Genomic DNA, 19380 nt, shown 5'->3' on the forward strand with positions numbered 1-19380 from the left:
ACTTATACACTGCAGACAAATTTGTATAGGTGAACAACATCCATCAACAGTCAGTCATAAGTTACAATTCATAGTAAGTATTTTGCTTAAAAACTAAATTTCCACTATTTAAACGTGTCACTTTCCTGCCTAAATACTTAGGATGGTTCTTTTCATTGTCTTTACTTGGACAATGTTCACAAACAAATACGTAATATTTTGAAATAACCCTTGTTAACAGCTGTATTTGAAAAAAGTTGAATCAATCAATTAAAATTAAATGTTCTCAATTTAAGATTTAACAGTTTTTAGGAACAGAGTTGAGACTCAAACATCACTCATATCTTACAGAAACAGATGGATGCGCTAACACTAACCTTCGTATTTCTGCGCAGGCTCTTAAGAATATTTCTTCTTTTGGGGTCCTCACTCTCCTCGATGGAGTTGTCTTTTTGGGCTCCTCCCTCATCCTGGTTAACCTTGGGTGGACCCCCCATCTCATCATCACTGCCTATAGAGAAGCTCGTCCTAAAACTGCTGAACTTGCCAAGCCGTTTGGATCTGTCTCTGTAAAGCTTGGGCTTTACCCCAATGGCGGACAACTTTCTCCTTCGCTCCAGCGAACTGCTATCAGCCTCACTGTCTGACCCATTCCCCCCAGCACTCCCGTTGGAGTGACCTTTGTTGGCATTGCGGATAGTGATAATTTTGCCTTGTGTGCTGTCATGAGGGACAGAGTAAATATTCTCCTCTTCTGTGGGTCGAGGTTTGCTCACAGCATCCATGGGCTCTGCGTAATCTGAGGGATCATAGCCACCATCGCTACCTGGAGCCCAAGTGACAGCTTGGGGCAAGGAGCGGCGGTTGGTGCCACCCTGCTGGTCCATGTAGGGGCCGAGGTTCACCTTACGGACAGGCTTGGGCTTCACTTGTGGAGGAACCTTGTTGTTCAGCTTGCTCTCAAAGGTGCTAAGCTCAGAAATAACAGAGAAGGTGTCACTTGAATCCAGATCTGGCAGCTTGAAGCTTCCCAAGTGGGAACTGAGGCTGCCATCCTCCCTGAGGGTAGGGTAAGGTGGTGATGGATCAATGTCATCCTCTGAGTCCATAAGAATATTAACTGGACTAGGAGAGCCACAGCGAGGGCTGATGCTCTCATTGGTACATGCCTCAGCCACATTATCATACATGTGTGTGGCCTCAACAATAGTGCACTTCTCTACCGCCTCTTTGAGAAAGGATTGGAAAAGGTCTATTTTATGAAGCCCCCCTACTACCCCACCATGTCCACATATCACTGTGTTGAACCTGGCCTCTATTTCATGGGCTAGTTCCTCTCCTTGACTGACTTGCTCCTTAGCTGACTCTGACTCTGACAGCTCCATCTGGCTCTCCCCAACTGCTAGCAACTGGACTGGGATGATGTCTTGGACCTCACACAGGAAAGCACATAATGTCTCCATAGAGGCCTTGCGGCGAGCAGAATAAACTGCAATGTAGCCATGGACCAGCTTGGTTTTGCGGAGCGAGAATGAGGAATGAAAGGAGAGTAGCGACAGCTCAATATTCAGCCTCTGACCTCCTATACTAAGATCCAGCAAAACCGAGGTGCCACTGCTGAGGTTAGCAGCAGGACGACAATGCTGGGGCAATAGGAAAGGAGCAAGCAGCTGGTCTATGTCGTATGTGTCTCCACACATCAGGCACATGACTATCCTCAGGTCTGCCTCTAGCACTGGCTGGGACTGAGAGTCTCTGAAGGCAGAGGATGGAGGGGGTAAGGGAGGGGAGCTGCTCCCTATGCTTCTCCGTGATTCTAAGAGGCCCTTCAGCATCTGGTTGATCTGCCTCTCATTGACATTGCGACCGTAGCCCACACCTGGAGAGGCGGGGTCTAAGTAGGCACACTGCAGCTTTCCAGCCACCTGCTGCCCTTGTTGGATAAGAGTCTGAGCTGTCTCCCCCCCAATATCCCCAATGGACCCCACTCCCCGCTTGGTGACCAGAAGGAGGGACAGCGGGGGTTGAGCTAAGCTGTTTTCCCTTTCCCTTCTGCTTATAGTTGACTCCCTAAGCTTCTCTAAACTCTCGACAACATAAGAGAGAGATTCCTTTGAGTTGTACAAACACAGGCAACCATGAGGTGTAAAGGTTGGTGTGTGGAATGAATTGACTGGCAGGCGTACGTTGCCCTCTATGGGACGAAGGGCTAACTCATACATCTTGCCATCTAACACGTACCGGTCGTCACTGGTGCACATGGCCCTTATCTCATTTGCCATCTCTCTGGCTAGCCCATCTTTACCGAGGATGACAAGATTTATTCGTTCAGCCCTGCCCAAATCCAGTCTTGAACTATCCGATGATGGGTAGCGGGTAGGGAATCTGTAGGCCAGTATCTGCTCTATCTTACTGTCCACACAGTGGGGATTGTTGGGACAGGTGTCCTTTGTAGGGTGGTAGACAAAGTGGATATGTTTCAATACCAGAGCATCCCTTTCTGCCTGCAGCTTCTGCAGGGCTTTAAACCTTTGCTCCTCACCCAACACCTCCTGAATGGCTCCCATTTTCTCTTTACTTGGCTTTGCATCCACTTCCAGCTCATAAAAGAGCTCAGAGTATTCAAGAAGAAGTTCCTGAAAGTCCTCTTTGGCTCGGTCAATAATTTCCTTCTGGTGTTTGTTGTAGATATCCAGATATTCAGTCTCATCCAGCCACTGGTAGAAGTCTTCATTCATGATGAAGCTTCGGGCCTCCTCCCAGGGTTTCCCTGGTGTGATGAAAGGAGAGACGCTTAGCTTCTCCTTGAACTCCCATCTCATCTCAGCCCGCTTGCGCTCATTCCTTAGCTGCTCCAGGTGGGTCTCATATATAGCTTCAGCTGCGGGAGTCTCCAGGAGGTCCTGAGGGATTCGATCATCCTCCATGTTATCAATGTGTGTCGTGGTCTCCCAAGGGGTGTCATCTAGCACTATAAACCATTGGATGAAATCTCTCTTTGTCTCCAGGACTTTCTGAACTCCAGACCAGCTGAGGTGGTCTATCACATCCAACTCTGGTAACAGTACAGACAGGGCCTGTGGTAGAGTACTAAGATAGGCCTTCCTACGTTTCTCTATATGGTCTTGTTTAAGTCTATGCACATGCTGCTGGAAGAGCTTCTTGGCTTTAGCTGTCCCCTCAAGAAAAACATAGTCCTTGTACTCAGGGGCAGACTGCATGCGACGACTGACTGTGGGCCATGTCTCATTGTGGTTCTTCACGATTCGGTTGACCAGCCACTCATAGCGGTCTTTAGCTGAGGCAATCTGTTGACTCTGCTGTTTCAGTGACTCAAAGTAGGGAATGATTTTGGGCTTTCCCCTACCCTTGTCTAGTAGCTGAACCAGTGTAAGAAAGGCAAGTTCAACATTGACATTAGATCGTGCTGATGTTTCCACCACCTGTAGGTTCTTCTTGGCTAGGGCAAAAGTGTGTGAGTCTTTAATATAGCGCTCAACTCCTTCATCACATTTGGTGAGAACCAGTACCACAGGTTTCTTCGTTTTGGCTAGCTGGTTGTACAGGTTGGTAACAAACTTCATCTGGTCCTCAAAGCTACGGTTCATACCCCTGCTAACATCCACACAGAGTAAGAAGCCATCCACCATAAGCTTGCCTTCAGGCATCTGTTTCTGCTCAAAGTCCTGCTCCAGCCCCAGCTGATCTGTGCAAAAGTACATCAGCTTCTCAGCCGAAGCCAGCTTGGTGGAAGCTGCCCTCTTGATGTAAGGCTGGAGCGCCGTGCTTCGGTGTGGCTGGAACGTCTGATCATCAATGAACTCTGTCTGCTCCACCACATTCATACGGCATTCGGGCCCCTCCTCCAAAATCCGCCCAGCCTCTCCCCAAAACAGGAAGTGGTCATTGTTCACCACACGGCCCCCAAAGTCACTGGTGCTGAGAACAGAGGTATGGTCTAGGTGGAAGTCATCTGCACTTGGCCGGACAAAGCGGTTACACAGGCAAGACTTGCCCACACCACATTGGCCTTTCTCCTTCTCCGTGCCGGACAGCCCAACCACGACCAGGTTGTAGGTGGGTGTCCGCACATCTTGCTTTTTGGCCATCATCAATGCTGACAGAGGCTCATCCTGCCATGCTGGCCAGTAGCTCTAGGGAGGAAAGGACTGCCAGGGAAAAAGCGGTTTCCATGCAAGAGGATCTCACTGGGCTGGTGTCTGGCCCTGCATGATAGAGAGAGAGAGAAAAATGGAAAGATAATTAATCTACAGAAATACAGAAGAAAAACACATTCCAATGACAGGCTTTATTATTAGAGAGCTATTGTGTCACTCATCTAAATTCCTTCTGCGCGCCTATGTGCTGTTAATAATGTTTAATCTGTGATCCTATTTCTCTACTGAATGTTTCCTGAAAAGATTGAGGCCAGTGGCAAAGCTGCTGGAATGCTGCACATTACTTAACCCAGCTGTAGCTCAGTAAAAGGCAATTTTTCCCCATTTAACTCATTTAAATTGTGTACTGCCAGGACTGGCAGTGGTGCCTTCCACATTTCATTCCTGTGTTCGTTGAGACTCTGTATGTGTTTTGGCGTGTTATCCAACATCTAACACTATGGTTAGTCGTCTCACTGCCAGTAGCGGTAGAATAAAGTTATGTGGAGTTTTCGGTATTGCAAAAACAGACATATTAATGTGCACACAAACACACGCACTACCACACACGGCTCACTAAGCTCCCTGCACCCAAAATGAAAGACACACACAAGAAGATGAAAGCAGATAAGTGTTCCAGAGCTAAAGTTACTAATTGGCCAACTAGGGAAAGCCATCTGCATTTTAAAAGGCTGCACTGCCTGTTGGCTGACTCGTCTCCATCAAAAACATGTTTTCCTATGTTTCTCACTATACAGCACTCTGCAAACAGATCAGACTTGGCTGATGCACCATCACTAATGTCTCGAGATATTTACCTACAGTAGATGAAGGAAAATATGGAGCCAATTTCTGGACTGCATCAACAACAGACAATATCCAGAACTGATCTTACATCACACACAGCCATTGTTAACTGAGAAAGCCTTTTGTTTTTTTAAAAGGTATGCTGATGAACCTCCCTTTTTGTACTGTAGTGCTGCTTGGTATCAATATTGTTTGCATTGTTAGTTAGTCATGGAGACATAGGGTGGGGTTGGTGGCTGGGGGAGTGTTAACAATATGAAAATGTCCTAAAAATGTATTGTAATCTTCATGTTTTGACAGAATGTTGGACACAAATATATATAAAAAAAGAAATAAAACCAATAGCACATAGAAAGATACATAGAGGTTTGGTAGACTGGCCAATCTCAGTATAATTTATTCCATCAGTAGATCTCGCCTAAAAAATAACAAGAGAAAGGATGAGGGGTGGGGAATGCTCTTTCTGGAATGGCCCTCTTTCACAGCACAATTTGTAAAGGAATACAAATCTTTCAAGACAGCAAACAGACTTGCAGTACAAAACCACCCCCTCCATGTCATAACTGAGGCGTTAATGTAGTAAAACAGACATTAAAACCACTATTAATCATGAATAGCTCTTTTGACAGAGAGCACAAAAGCAGACAAAGCCTTCACTGCTGCTGAATCGAGTTTGTCAGACAACACAGAACTGTGGATGTGCAAAGATGAACTTCAAAGCCCAATGCTGCTACACCAGAGGGCGAGACAATGAAAAGGAAATGGAAGGAGGAGTAAGAAACTCACTACAGTGGAACACACTGTAGATAAAAAGCAACCTCACACCTGCGGTGTACCGACTACTGCATATACTGTACATTTTTGGGTTTTACTTGAAAGCTGAACCACTAATTGAAGTTCAAAGCTGACAGGTATGGCCTTGAAAACCTAAGTTTCACAATTCCGATCAGACTGTGAATTAACATTAAAGAGGCAAGACATCCCAAGTGCCGCACCAGGTGTATAACCAAGTGCCAGCACAAAAAGGAATCAATATCAAAAAGAAAGTCTTGTGTTTTGATAATTGCAGAGGAAAAAAAACATGAAAAATGGATCAAAGCTCCCATAGATGGACTCAGTCTGTGTTAATAATAAGGCATGGTGTTGTGTGTTGTGCTCGGCCAGAGTTATTGGTCTATATTTTTCAAGTAGGTAAATGTCCTTTGAATTATGGTTAATTCAAAATCGTGTCTTTCCAGACTCTTGTAAGTTAGTAAGTTTACTGCATACATGTGTATTTCCTCATCTGTATGTGTGTGTGTGTGTGTGTGTGTGCGCGCACCAACATGCAGTTGGAAAACAGTGCAGTATATACAGCCTTGACTAGATGAGAAGAACTGCAGGTGTGGTATCTATAGAGCTGGAGTCAGCAGGTTAAAAGCAAACCTGTGTACTGACCTAGTCATGTTCACAATACAGAGCAGACTGCCTAAACTGCAATCAGCCACAAAAAAAACCATGACTTTCTGCCCTGGATATTGTCCACCGGCTAAAGAGAACATGTATCCAGCCTGTTAATCATCATTTTTACATACTATATCTACATGATACCTGTGCTACACACTGACCAGGTTTAAAAGGCATTAAATTATGATGTGAAACTCATACAATAGATACCTCTGACATCTAGAAGAATGTATTAACAGTTCCTCACTAACATTTTATGTTATCATTAACTATGTTCTAAATTGTATATAGTTACTTTTGGAAGTCAACCAAAAGGGCTCTGCTATTGCAAAAGGTTGCTGTGATCTGCATCTCTGCACAGACTGAACCGTTGTGACATGCTTGAAGTAGCTGCCTACTCAGCTGACCTTGAAGGCCTTGGTGCAGACCTACGTTAACACAAATGGCCTATATGAGTTTACACATAAAAGTGCATACATGCATGCACACACACACGCACAGACCATTTGTTTATCCTATGCAACACCCTGGTGATGAGCGTCTCTTGTGTGAAATAGGTCATGTTTGTGACCAGTTGTGACCGTGTCTGGATTAAATAAAGTCAAGCACTCCTAATGTCCCTACAGACCTGGAGGCTAGCCAGGCTCAACATTCTCACAGATGCATTGCTAACATCTGCTTCACTGACTCCACCTATCATTTTCTAGGAATGTTCATATTTATGTACCGTGAATGTCAATCTACAAGTTCATACACATTTTGAGACAGTTAATTAACATACTCACTGCGGTAGAGTGCAGGTTAGGCGTGTGTGCATGAGTGTGAGTGAGAAAGAGGGAGGGACAAAGAGCTGTTTTTTTTGTTTTTTTGCAATTTCCATTAAAGGACAAGAGAAATAATGCAGTTCTGATTTTTTTCCCTGAGTCAGTGTGAGAAGCAAAAATACAGCTCAGAATTCAGTTTCAAGTGATGTGAGATGCCGTGGTTTAAAACATAACAGCAGCAGATAATGGAAAAAAATAAAATGTCTCATGAGACTGACTGCCGTGCCCAAGCCAAACTGACAGAAACATCAAATATATGTGACATTACAACTGCATAACTTGGCTTGATTCACCAGCCTGTGTACTGGCAGTCGAAGTGCAGCATTTCACACACAATAGATCTAGCCATTTTGGGAATACATTTCCTCTTTCCGCAGACCTATAAAAACACCACTGCCTGAGCTAAACTAGCCTTAGTGAAGCAGTCCAGTTGTAGAGCACTCAGACAGCAAGTCTCCCAGTTCACCCCGAGGCCTGGTGCCTGGTGCGCATGTCCAGCAACATACCACTGTCTTGAGGCCCAGGGCGGTTTAGCACTGAGGCAGAGATAGGTTAGGGCCTGCGTTGCATCGGCCTCTGACCCTGAAAGATTAGGGTAAGCAGAATATGAGAGAGAGAGTTTGAGGAGGTAAAAGAGATGCAGGAAGGAGTTGAAGGAGTTGGGGGGAGGAGACTGAGGGCGGGAAGTTAGTGCACATGGAGAGGATGGGGGGTATAGAGAAGAATGGGTATGAGGGGAAGGGGAGAGGGGTCAGTGGCCTGGGTCATGTGAGCTGCACATTGGAATCCCCTCAGGGAAAAGGGGGGAGGGTGTGGTGAGGCCTGCATGAGTTAAGGGTCAGGGTCTGACCCTTCACATCTCTCTCCCCCTGCCTATTCACAAACAGCACTACAGGGAGGACATACCCAAATACCGCATGTCCATTTCCCCGTTGCTTTTTCTCCTTCCTTTCTCCGACAAGCATTTACAAATCCATTGGTTCAAAACAGTCAAAACACAGTTAAGACAGCAAACCTCGCCCTGGCTGAACCAGCCATTTCTAGGTCACTGACTGTCTCATGGACAAGAGAAGCCGAGGAAGATAGGATGCATCTGTAGGGTATTGGGAGTGCAGCCTGAAGCTAATGCTAGGGCGGCAGGGCGTGAAGTTCATCATAACACGTGCTATAATAGGGCAGCAGGGAAGAGGCTGTGTTCACTGCTCATAAGGAGAGACCATGTAGCCTTCACGGGGTGGCTGCATTCCTTTCATAACAGAGCAAGAAGGAAGAGTCAGCCAGGGAGTAATTGTCAGTCAGGCCTGTTTTGACATGCCAAAATAAATCCTTATTGCTTTGACGTATTAGCCTAAATGAGTGCACATGGACTGGATGAGATAACCATGAGGGTAAGACGAAAATCCAAGTCAAGAAAAGTAGTTGTGTGGGAACTTATAAATGTTGTGTGGAAGTGATGTGATATATATATATATATATATATATATATATATATATATATATATATATATATATATATATATATATGGGAGTGCTATATATGGGAGTGCTTGGAGTTATCCATTGCTCAAGTTGTTCCACAACACAATGACAAAAATCTGATATTTCTTACTACATGCAGTACAGTTCATACTCAAAACTGCTAAACAAGGATAACCGTGGAAGATCGCTTGCATGGTTTCCCAGCAAGCCCTCTGGTTGAACAGTATTATACACTCAGGAAGGCTGAGTTGACAGAAAGAAAGGTCATGAAATAGTCATGAAGCAGTGTGACGGTGATGATGATGACAGAGCGGCAGCGAGGAAAACCTCTCTCTCTCTCTTATTCTTTAAGACTTGGGACTGGCTTGCCCCCCCTTTGCTGCAGTCCAAAACATGTTTTCACTCCTTCTGCATGATGTAAGTCTGCAACCAGTCGTAGTTCCTCTCTCCTCTACCTTATTATTTTTCTCTCTCTCCTGCGCTCACCCACAAACATTACCCTCATCATATAGATTTCCCATCTCCATCTGTCAAGATTTTTTTCATTTCAACTCTTCCCCGTCTCCAACACTATCCCACACTCTTCCTCCCCCCCTTATTTTCCTCCTCTGGAGACTTGTTGTCCATTAGTAAAAAAAACTAGGGTCGTGGACCGAAGATTGGGCTGTGGCTGGGTTGGGATGGTCAGACTGTGCTCTCTCCTTTCACAAGGGTATTAACACACAAATGAATGTGGATAATGAGTCCAAAACAACGTAATGAAGATATATAGCACATAACGGCTGATGCACACACAACCATACAAAATGAATCAAAGAGTATATATGTAAAAGTCTGGCTCTACACCACATTTAACACGCTTTACATGAAGGGCTCTGTGGTACAGTGTGACTCTGTGTATTCGCTAAAACGGGAGTCATTTGTCTCTTCCACAAATGCAGCACATCAATCTAGCACTCACCAAACAGGAAATACAAAATATTCTCCGTGTTTCCATTAGAGATGAAACGCTATGAAAATTTCATATCAGTGTCATAATGACCAACAGAAAATAGTTATCAGTATTACCGCCGTACTGTTTCAAATAGTACTGATATACACACTGAAATCAAGTTTTGTATTGGAAACAAATAAAATTAGCAGCACTACACACTAACCAATACCTTAATCAGAGCGCTGTCATTGACCCTCCGCCATGTTTTCATTGACGTAAAACAAACCCTCGTTGCATGCTGCGCCCATTAACTGTGGTTGATGGACAGTATTTACCACGACCAACCAAACCACCTGAGCAAATCCAACAGTAATGAATTATTCCAATGAGAAGAAAATACTTTGACGTACCACAAAAGCTCAGCACAGCCTGAACCTATGTCCTTCTATTCATTTAGCATGTTTTGCATCACACAAAATACATATCTGCCAACAAACACACAGAGATATTAATGCAGCAGCCAAACAGTTATTACACGTCCAGGTCCTGATCCAGGAGAGCTGGTCAGTTGTGACTGGGATTATGGGCACCATGGATTACCTGCAGCTATTTTCATCTTTCCATTTGCAGGATCACAAGTGGTGCTGTCTGTGCATTAGCATGATCCGATGGCATGGTGACATAACCACATGCAGATAACAAATCCCCCTACGGCCGCTCTGTCACACTACTGACAAAGTGTGCACACAGACCCACTGACACAGAAACACACAAGTGTGCATGACGCTAACAATTAGCTATTCCATATCTTCTAATAAAATTCATTTGACATACAGTTTATGTTATGTATTCCACACCTGTCTGCTGCGGCCTACGTCTTCAGTGTATTATAGTTTTTAGTAACCTCAAGTGAAGCTGCCATGTAGCCCCCCCCCCCCCCCCGCCTGGCACTGCAGAGATAGAGGGACAGTTACCGACGGGTCCCCTGAGGAGAAAGGTGGACAGACAGACAGAGGGAGGAAGGAAGGATGCAGGATAAGACCAGAAAAAAAGGATGAGAGGGACAAAGACTGCAAACAAACATTCAGTCAACAACTGAGAATGCAGCATATCAGGAATAAGACAAAAAGAAAGAGAGCAGAGAAGATGAAATTCAAGACTGAAGAGTTCAAGGAGCGGAGATGGACCAAAGTGCAAGGTTTAAGTCGGATAAAGAAAGGATCTTGAAAGAATGGGCCGACTATTTAGAGAGTGGAAGGAGAGAGCGGTAAGGGCAGAAAAGGAGGAGTGTGTCACTGTGGTGAAACCTCTTCAATTGTACCAGAAGGCCTCACTGATAGCACAGCTAAATATAATGTGCAGGAAACATTGACAATGACAGTTATAAATGTGGTACTAGTCACCGTGTTTCTGCAGCCACAACTTAGCAAACTGCAACACCAGTTCTCTGATCTTCACGTGCTGCGTTGTTTGATTTCACTCACTAGGCTTTAATCTGTTCACTTTCACCTGCTGTTGAATTTTCTCTTTGACGCCGACAGAGCTTGAATCATCGATTGTTTTTGTTGAATAATAGAAAATGAATTGGTTCATTGTTTAATTAATTTATCAGACAGATGAGCTGAACATCTCTGCTTCTCAAATGTGAGGCTTTGAGGTTTTATATAATTGTAAATTTAATAACTTTGGGTTTTGGACCGTTGTTTCGACGAAACAAGTTATAGGAGGAGGGCATTTTGAGTTAGGGAAACTCTTGGATGATATAGTTTAAAAAAAAAAAAAAACATTCGATGGCTAAGCTGCATGGGACATGGGGAACCAAACACTGGTAGATGGAAACATTTGCTCCAGAAACTCCCTGTTCAACAGGCTACACAACATAAACAACAACAACAAGTGTTGCTTTATATGCAGGGTCAGAAAGACAGACAAGCCTGTGTTTTCCTTTGGCACAAAAGCTCATCTGTGGGCCTCTGCTCTCCCTCCCACTTAATTCCCTCTGCCAGGCATGAACTGCCTTACTCATTTCTTTCGATGCCCCCTGGCCCTCGTCTAATTCTGCCTATATTTCCTGTCTTCCTCCGTCTAACCGTGCCTCTGCTGTGCTCCGTCTCTCTCAGCAGTAGTACCCAACCTCCTGGCCCAGCCCCTGTCAGACTGTAGCAGACTGTCTGCTGCCGGTGATATTAGCATACATCTGATCCCTGCTCCCCTGCTCGAATGCCTGTCAGCATCAGCACAACTGTATACACACATTCAGACATCCAATACAGCTGTCCTGTCCTCCCAGCCAAACTCGATGCAACAGCACAAACAAACAGCTACAACACAGACAGATATAGACCGTACGCAAATATGTCCAATACGCTTAACAGTTGTGTGGTTAAATATGACGGCATTTCGCTCTCTTCCTAGAGGAGAGGGATTCGGCGGCGGGTCTTTAAACCCAGCTGCTAAATCTTCCACCTGAGTGAGCCTCCGAAAGTAGATGCTATTGTAATTGGTTTGTCAGCAATGAAGTGTGTGTGTGTGTGTGTGTGTGTGTGTGTGTGTGCTCTAAGAAGAGTTTGTGTCTTTAAAGAACTGGGGACTCCCTTCATTTTTTCAGTACCTAGGACTGGATATCGTTTGATGAATATTTTCATATCTATGCCGGTTTTTCAAACAAAACAAAAATTCTACACATCTCTGTGTTAATATACGTGTTCATGTCTTGGTGCATTAGTGTAAAGTGAAAATTGCTTCCAACACATCCTCTCCGTTTTTAAATAAAATTAGACTATGCACAATAGATTTACTCCTATAAAAAGAGCCTGTAAACCAGAAAAGGAGTTGTGCTCTCATACTGCTGAAGGGTTATTACAGCAGAAAAGTTGCTGAACAGAAACTTAACTACTGTAGATACATCTGCACTCTGACCTCTGGGTGGAAAGGCATCATGCAGTCAGAGAGTGTCTTGATAAAACAGAATTCCATATTTCATAAATTTCCAATAACCCGACAAAGTGACTCGCACTTACTCAAAACCTCAATTCCAGTGCCAGGCAGACAAAGTCGTCCACATAAAACACTATGATTTGTAAGAGACAGACCGACTGTGGGCATTACCTTTAATTTAATTGTTATCATCAACCCATTGTTAGTGGAATGCTCATTATTTGCTGGAGTGGGTTTCTGTCTAATAGATGTGTTATCTGTGATCTACTGCTGGGAGGGAGGGTTGTGATGGCCAGACTAAACTCACAGCACAGTCTTGATTGCAACAATAACTTGATTGCAGCCGCACAGCTTTCATTGTTTTGTCTTACTATGACAGAAAGTTTCCATCGTACAGCATATGGGTTGCGTTCACTCATGTTTTCTGCTAGGGCAAAGATTAGTCGACTAATCGTTCGTCTTGGTCGACAAAGGTTTCTTTAATTGGTATATTTTCTGCTATATTTCATGCCGAATGACTCATTTCCAAGATACTTGTGAGAACATCTCTGGTAAACACAAGATTTAAAGTGGTGCTTTTGTGTGATTCTTTGTGGAAAAACTCAGTTTTTCAACTAATCAATTAAGTTGGCAAAATGGTATGAGAGTTAGTCGACTAAGAATTTCTTTGGTTGAGGACGGCCCCATCTTCTGCATCCCCTGCTTTAGAGGGGTGGTGGAAAGATGGGGTAGAATGAATCATGCAAAATGGCTGCTGCTTGGATTTGACTTTAAATACCAATTGCCAAAATATACATGACCATATTTAATTTGCACCTACTAGCTAGAAAAATTCTCTATTTGGCCTTTTACTTGACTAGACTCCCAAAATAAATCAAAAGATGATTAAGCATGATTAGCCAAAACCTTAAAAGGAGCTTTATTTAACATTCTGAACATTAATATAGCAGCAAACAACGATTAGCTATGTAAAGACATAGTGTAGTAATGTCTACCTGAGCAGAGAATGAAGTCACTTTGCCTCTGTGAGTTTTTAATACAAGTTTCTCCTTGCTTTGTTGACATAGCCGGGCCGCGTGTGCTTTTAGTGCATGTAAGTGTGCCCCACTGGTTAGCCAACGGCCACTGCACTGCTCTCATATATATCGCCGTTGACATTACGAGCTGTTGAGAGGCAATCGAAATGCTCCCAATCTTTGATCTTGCACCTTAAACGTAGGCACACATTGTTGTATATCAAATGGAGAGCCTTTAATAACCTGCACCATCTGCTGAAACTCATCAGCCAAAGACACATTATACTAAATACACGGGATTCAGAAAGACTTCTCCATTTGAATATTTATATTGCTGAAGGATAATGTTGCTTAAGTCTTTCCATCTGGGCTTGTAACCCCCAGGCTTTGTATATAATCAGGCGTTATGATCCCAACAGGGAGATCTACCAGTCCAGAGATCACACAAACTGTTACTAGGTGACAGATGGTCATCTCTCACACACACACACACACACACACACACACACACACACACACACACACACACACACACACACACACACACACACACACACACACACACACACACACACACACGTTGCTCCACTGTAGATACGGCACGTTCTCATCTCACACATACACACTCCTTCTAACTCGCCTGCTCTGCTTAAATAGAGAAAGTGTTTTTTGTCTTTGTTTGTTTTTTGTGAGATGTTCAGGCACCGCTGAATCTTGAGACCAATTAAATCAGAAAATGACAGAAATTAAGGGACAACATTGGGCCAATTGGGAAATGCAAAATGATATAAACCAATTCCTACCGAAAGCCGAAGAGTGTCAGCTCAGAAACAGTGTCTTCCAGCAGCCACTGTGCATCACTGCGAGGCTGTGAATGCCGCGTTGGATGTGGCCTGTTCTCGTCATGTTCTCCTGTGTGGAGCCTACGTGCTAATGGGCCGGTCTGAGCGGCAGTATCCTAATAGCATCATCACACCCTGCCAGTCGCATAAACTAGACAAACTAGTCAATAGGTGCCACGTCCACTTGCATCTCAAGTCAATCCCCTCAATCCTTCACTGCCCTGCGGAAAGCTAATAAAGCATTCGACAGTAATAAAAGGTGCGTCTGGACACTGCACTGCCAGCTGCTTTTGACAGGCTCTCTGGTAGTTAAAGGCACAACCCAGATTCAAACAAAAGCGGTAGACAAAACAATCCCAACACCGGCTTTGTTTGTGTGTGTAATTATTTTGTCATTGAATTGTACCCACAAACTGATCGACCCAGCGATGTTGGCAAGAAACGTCTCGTTATAATAAAATGGATTCGAAAACTACAAATGTTTTTTGAAGGCTTATATTCGTTTGTAGACACCGGAGCAAATTGTGTTTTTCATTTTGAGTGGCACAAAGAGAAAGAAATGATTTTTCAATCAGTAAATGCAATTTTTCAAGAACTTGGGTGTCACAACCTATAAAAGAGAGAAATGAAATGAGCCGAAGAAAAGAACAAAAGTCTGTTGGATGCAGATGTATTGCGAGGGCGAGTGTCTGGTATCATGAAGGAGGAACTGAAAGGTATTATGAGAGGACAAGGAGAGTTTTGAGCAAAGTGAGGTAAGAAGGGGAGAAGTAGAGAGTTAGCGTCTGGGGGAGGAGGTTAACACAAGCAGCTTCTGGTAAGTGCTTAGCACTTGCGGTCGGCTAATGGTACACAGACAGGGCTACTTTACGATCGCTCATCTGCACTTCTTGCTGCTGCTGCTGCTGCCCTGACAAGCCTCAACATGAAAGAAATAAGGCGCTGTTAAGAAGGGTAGAGAACCACTTTCTCTACCTCTTTGCCCTTCACCTTTCCCACGGTCGTCTTCGCTGCCATTCAATTTGAATGCTCCTGTTGTTCTTCTCTTTAAATTGTTCTCTCATTTCATATCGCACAGTTGCATCATGCTGCATGCCCTATAGGAGCAGGATAACCTTACAGAGAATAAAGAGGTACACAGCACACTAAAAGAAAGGATGACACGGGGAAAAAGGAATGAAGAGCCCCAGAATGAAGCGGAGGACTGCTGCCAACTATGGGTGAGTCACTGCAGAGAGACAATTGGAAACACCTGAACCTGCCACAGTGTAAATTAAAGATAATGACTTTTTACTGGTTGCCACAGTAACCAACTGTTGGCACAAAAGCAGATGGCTGCAAAGCCCCCCCCCCCCCCCAAAAAAAAAAAAAACAACCCGCTCCTCCCCTCCCTTCCTATGTAGCTTTCATTTTTTCCCCCAAGAGCTTCACTCTCTCTGTCTGCCCTACCGTCATACAAGGAATATAGGAATATAGAAAGCCAAACAAATAAGTCATTTCCATGCTTAATAACCCCCAACTAAAATAGTATTTGCTTTGACTCCGTCAGTACTTGATGAGTCCCAAATGCCCAATCCACCTACTCAGTATGCCTTGCCCCTACTCTGCCTCTGATTGGCTACAGGATGCTAAATGCCAATGTTAGCTACGATGCTAACCGGTGTTTCGAGCTAGACAGCCCTGGAAGGAGCGACTCAGCCGGGGCAGCTCACATTTTTTCCCCCTGTATAGTCCCGAGGTAGGAAACCTGGTCTGAACAACAGTACTTTTTCGTCATTAAATTAAATTCTGATCATTTTTGAGGCAAGATATATTAACTGTGTTGATTTTGAGTATTGGCAGTTTTGTGAAAGTTTGTATAATAATCCATATTATTATGGCAGCCTCTCACAAATATAAAAATATGTGAAGATGAAATAAAACAAGAATACTCATTATTATTATTATCAGCTGAGTGGCTCCTCCCTGGTCGGTCAAGTTCGATGTGCAGGCTAGCATCAAAGCCAGACTAACTTTAGCAGCCAATCTCAAAACATACAGACGCAAATAGTTCATAAATAAGACAAAAGCATTGCACCGGTAGAAATCAATCCTGCGCTTAAAACTTTAACAGTTTGTTAAACAGGTAACAGGCTACAGTGAAGATAACTGTGTGTCTTTATTAGTTTTTAGTATTATTAGTGACTATTATTAAGTACAGTGATCATGTGAACAGACAAACTTATCAAAAGTCTCTCCAGCTGTTAAAGCCAACAGAGCTGATCACAGCTGATCCAGCTGTGATCAGCGACCACCGTCATCAGAAACAGACGTCGCTTCACGTGACGCAACTGAGGAAAGGGGTGTACCCAGAGTCGGGTCGGGTCTTCCCACTAGTCACCCTGGTTAGGCACACGTGCACATCAAGCAGCTGGGGAAAGGTTCAAACAGCTGGGACGGATCAGGTAGTGACAGAAATTAACCAGATTCAGGATCACAGACGATTAAATAAGATGGAAAAGTAGACTTAAATACAGTATATGTCCTACAGTCTAATGTAGCTGGTAAGCTCCTACCTTGTGTGCATATGTAAACACATCACCTTTTAACACTCTTAAAGCAGTGTTTATGTGCGCACATGTGGGAGTGTCCCCTCTGAGCTCCTTCTGCAGGCTAAGTGGAGGAAGCTTGTCCAGAGTTTACAGAGCTTGTGCTTGGTCATCCATTTTAAATCAATCTCCAGACAGACACTGGAGCGCCATTACAGCTCAAAACTTTGCTCCTCTGCAGCGTTCTGCCTGCAGCTGCAGCAGTATTGGGGCACAAGACCGAGCATTGCCTGCCGAGGCTCACATGGTGGTGTCCACTGCCCTGTTGGTCCCGTCTGCATCGCAGTGAGAGGAATGCGGCCTTGCAGGGTAAGAGTCAAGCTCTTACCACAGTGAGATAAATACCTTACAGGGTGCAGGATATTTTGTAACTGTGTCCTTGTGCATGTACAACCGCAAAACGGCTTCTTTAATCTCCGTATTGCTTTCTTCTTGTACATTCATGGTAATTCTGTGGTAACTGGAGTACTGTGTATACACGTGTACTGTAAAAATTATGCTTGTACTAGTGTTATGGGATACATATACAATAAAACACAGTGCTTATCACACCGCCAATGGATTCATGTTATCGCAATGGGTGTTAATGCAGTAACATGATATGGCAATGAGGGGTTGCATCTGAGCACTGAGTGGAAAGTAGCAATGAAAAAGGAAGACATCAGATCAAACTTGTCTTTTCACCACTTTAAAAAGCACATGATGCAATTTCCCACAGTCTAAAAAAAATCTGGTTGTGTGGTTATTTAGCATTTTTCATAGTTTTGTGTTATAGTTAGCCAAAGAACCGCTTTAATATCAGACTGGAAGCATGGAACAAAAATAACTTACGGGTTTTACATTCCTATTTGCATACAGCTTAAACAAACAAAAAACAATATGTTAATCACTCACTTTTAGAGGTGCCAGTGAGCATATTTTTGAACTTGTGAAATTGAAGCTAACCACCCCCTGGCTACAGCTCCATAAATAGCACACAGATATTTGAGCGGCATCGATCTTACCATCTAAGTCTTGGCAAGAAAGTGAATAAGGGTATTCCCCAAAACATATGTCCACCACTGGCGGCACCGTGGTGTAGTTAGTGTAGTCAGCACCGTCGCCTCACAGCAAGAGGGGTCTAGGTACAAACCCGCTGGCCCTTCTGTGTGAATTTCACATGTTCTCCCTTTTGTCTGCGTGGGTTCTCTCCGGGTTCCTCCCATGCCTGTCAGGTTCATTGTTGTCCTATGATAGGTGTCCAGGGTGTACCCTGCCTTTGCCTTACGTCAGCTGGGATCGGCTCAAGCCCCCCCACCCACAGCCCTGAATAGAATACGCGGTTCCAGATAATGAATGGATAACTATGATTCTGGAGACTATTGTTATGCCACAGTAATTCTATATAGTCCTGGGATAAAACTAGCTAACATCAACAGTCGGTCCAGCCTTGAGTTGACCATTCTTTCTTCCTGGGCTAGAGAGGGTCCATCACAGAAACATTTGCCTGTGTTGAGAGTGGCAGCAAGAGGCCAGCAGCGGCCACAAACAGTCTGGACTCGTACTGTGGATCTGTTAAGAGGCTGTGGAGCACACTGAAGCCACGAGAAGCTGCAGACTAGACGAGAAGTCTGAAGCCTAAGAATGTGAAAATATATATAATGGCAGACCACAAACACAGATGCTGCCACATAGGGGATAAAATAATCGATCTTGACCCGTTGACCTCCTCCTCCTCCTCATTTCTAAAAGTTACACATGTACCATAGTATGTGTTCTTCCTGAAACTAGTTTCTAAGCCGTGCTGTTCCCTCTCAAGGCCCGAAGGAAGAAAATGTGTCAGGAAAAAGCAGTGGGAGAGAATTAGAGCATTCTCTCTGCTGAAACAGGAAAGGAACCACGTTGGATGTTAAAGCAGTTCTCCTGGCCCTGATCCACACACACACACACACACACACACACACACACACACACACACACACACACACACACACACACACACACACACACACACACACACACACACACACACAAATGTATCTACTTAGCCATGATGCTGAATCTTATTTACTCCACCATTCCCTTCCTTCACTGGCCAGAGAAGGGCAAAACAAGAATCCTTGCCGTAGTAAAACAAAACGTTCCCCTTCATGCCGCTTTTTGCTCTACTAGCCAGTCGCTTTTCTAAAATACATACGTGTTAAACTAAACTTGCCTATTGACTATTAATAAATGGTTTATGACAAACTGCAATGTAAGCAGATAAGGACAGTTCTAAGTGTCTATTAATGTATTTGACAACACATAGCTGGTGTATAAACAGACAATGAAGGACAACATGATACCATATTAACTACTCTCTTTAAGGTCAAGCTCAACACGTCTTCGTGAG

The 19380-nt window shown here is 44.0% G+C and overlaps 1 protein-coding gene across 1 annotated transcript in view; it reads right to left on the reverse strand.

Annotated features, from left to right (window-relative positions):
* arhgap35a (Rho GTPase activating protein 35a) overlaps nt 1-19380 on the reverse strand; it is a 58036-nt gene that overhangs the window by 17956 nt on the left and 20700 nt on the right. Inside the window, exon 2 of the mRNA XM_068711253.1 lies at nt 357-4205. Coding sequence (XP_068567354.1) covers nt 357-4091 — 3735 coding nt within the window. The 5' untranslated portion in view covers nt 4092-4205. The remainder of the gene's footprint in view (nt 1-356; nt 4206-19380) is intronic.

The sequence above is a fragment of the Cebidichthys violaceus genome, unplaced genomic scaffold, assembly GCF_023349555.1.
Source record: "Cebidichthys violaceus isolate CVI_PGR_0920_01 unplaced genomic scaffold, fCebVio1.0.p SCAF_1, whole genome shotgun sequence".
In the NCBI taxonomy this organism is placed as follows: Eukaryota; Metazoa; Chordata; class Actinopteri; order Perciformes; family Stichaeidae; genus Cebidichthys; species Cebidichthys violaceus.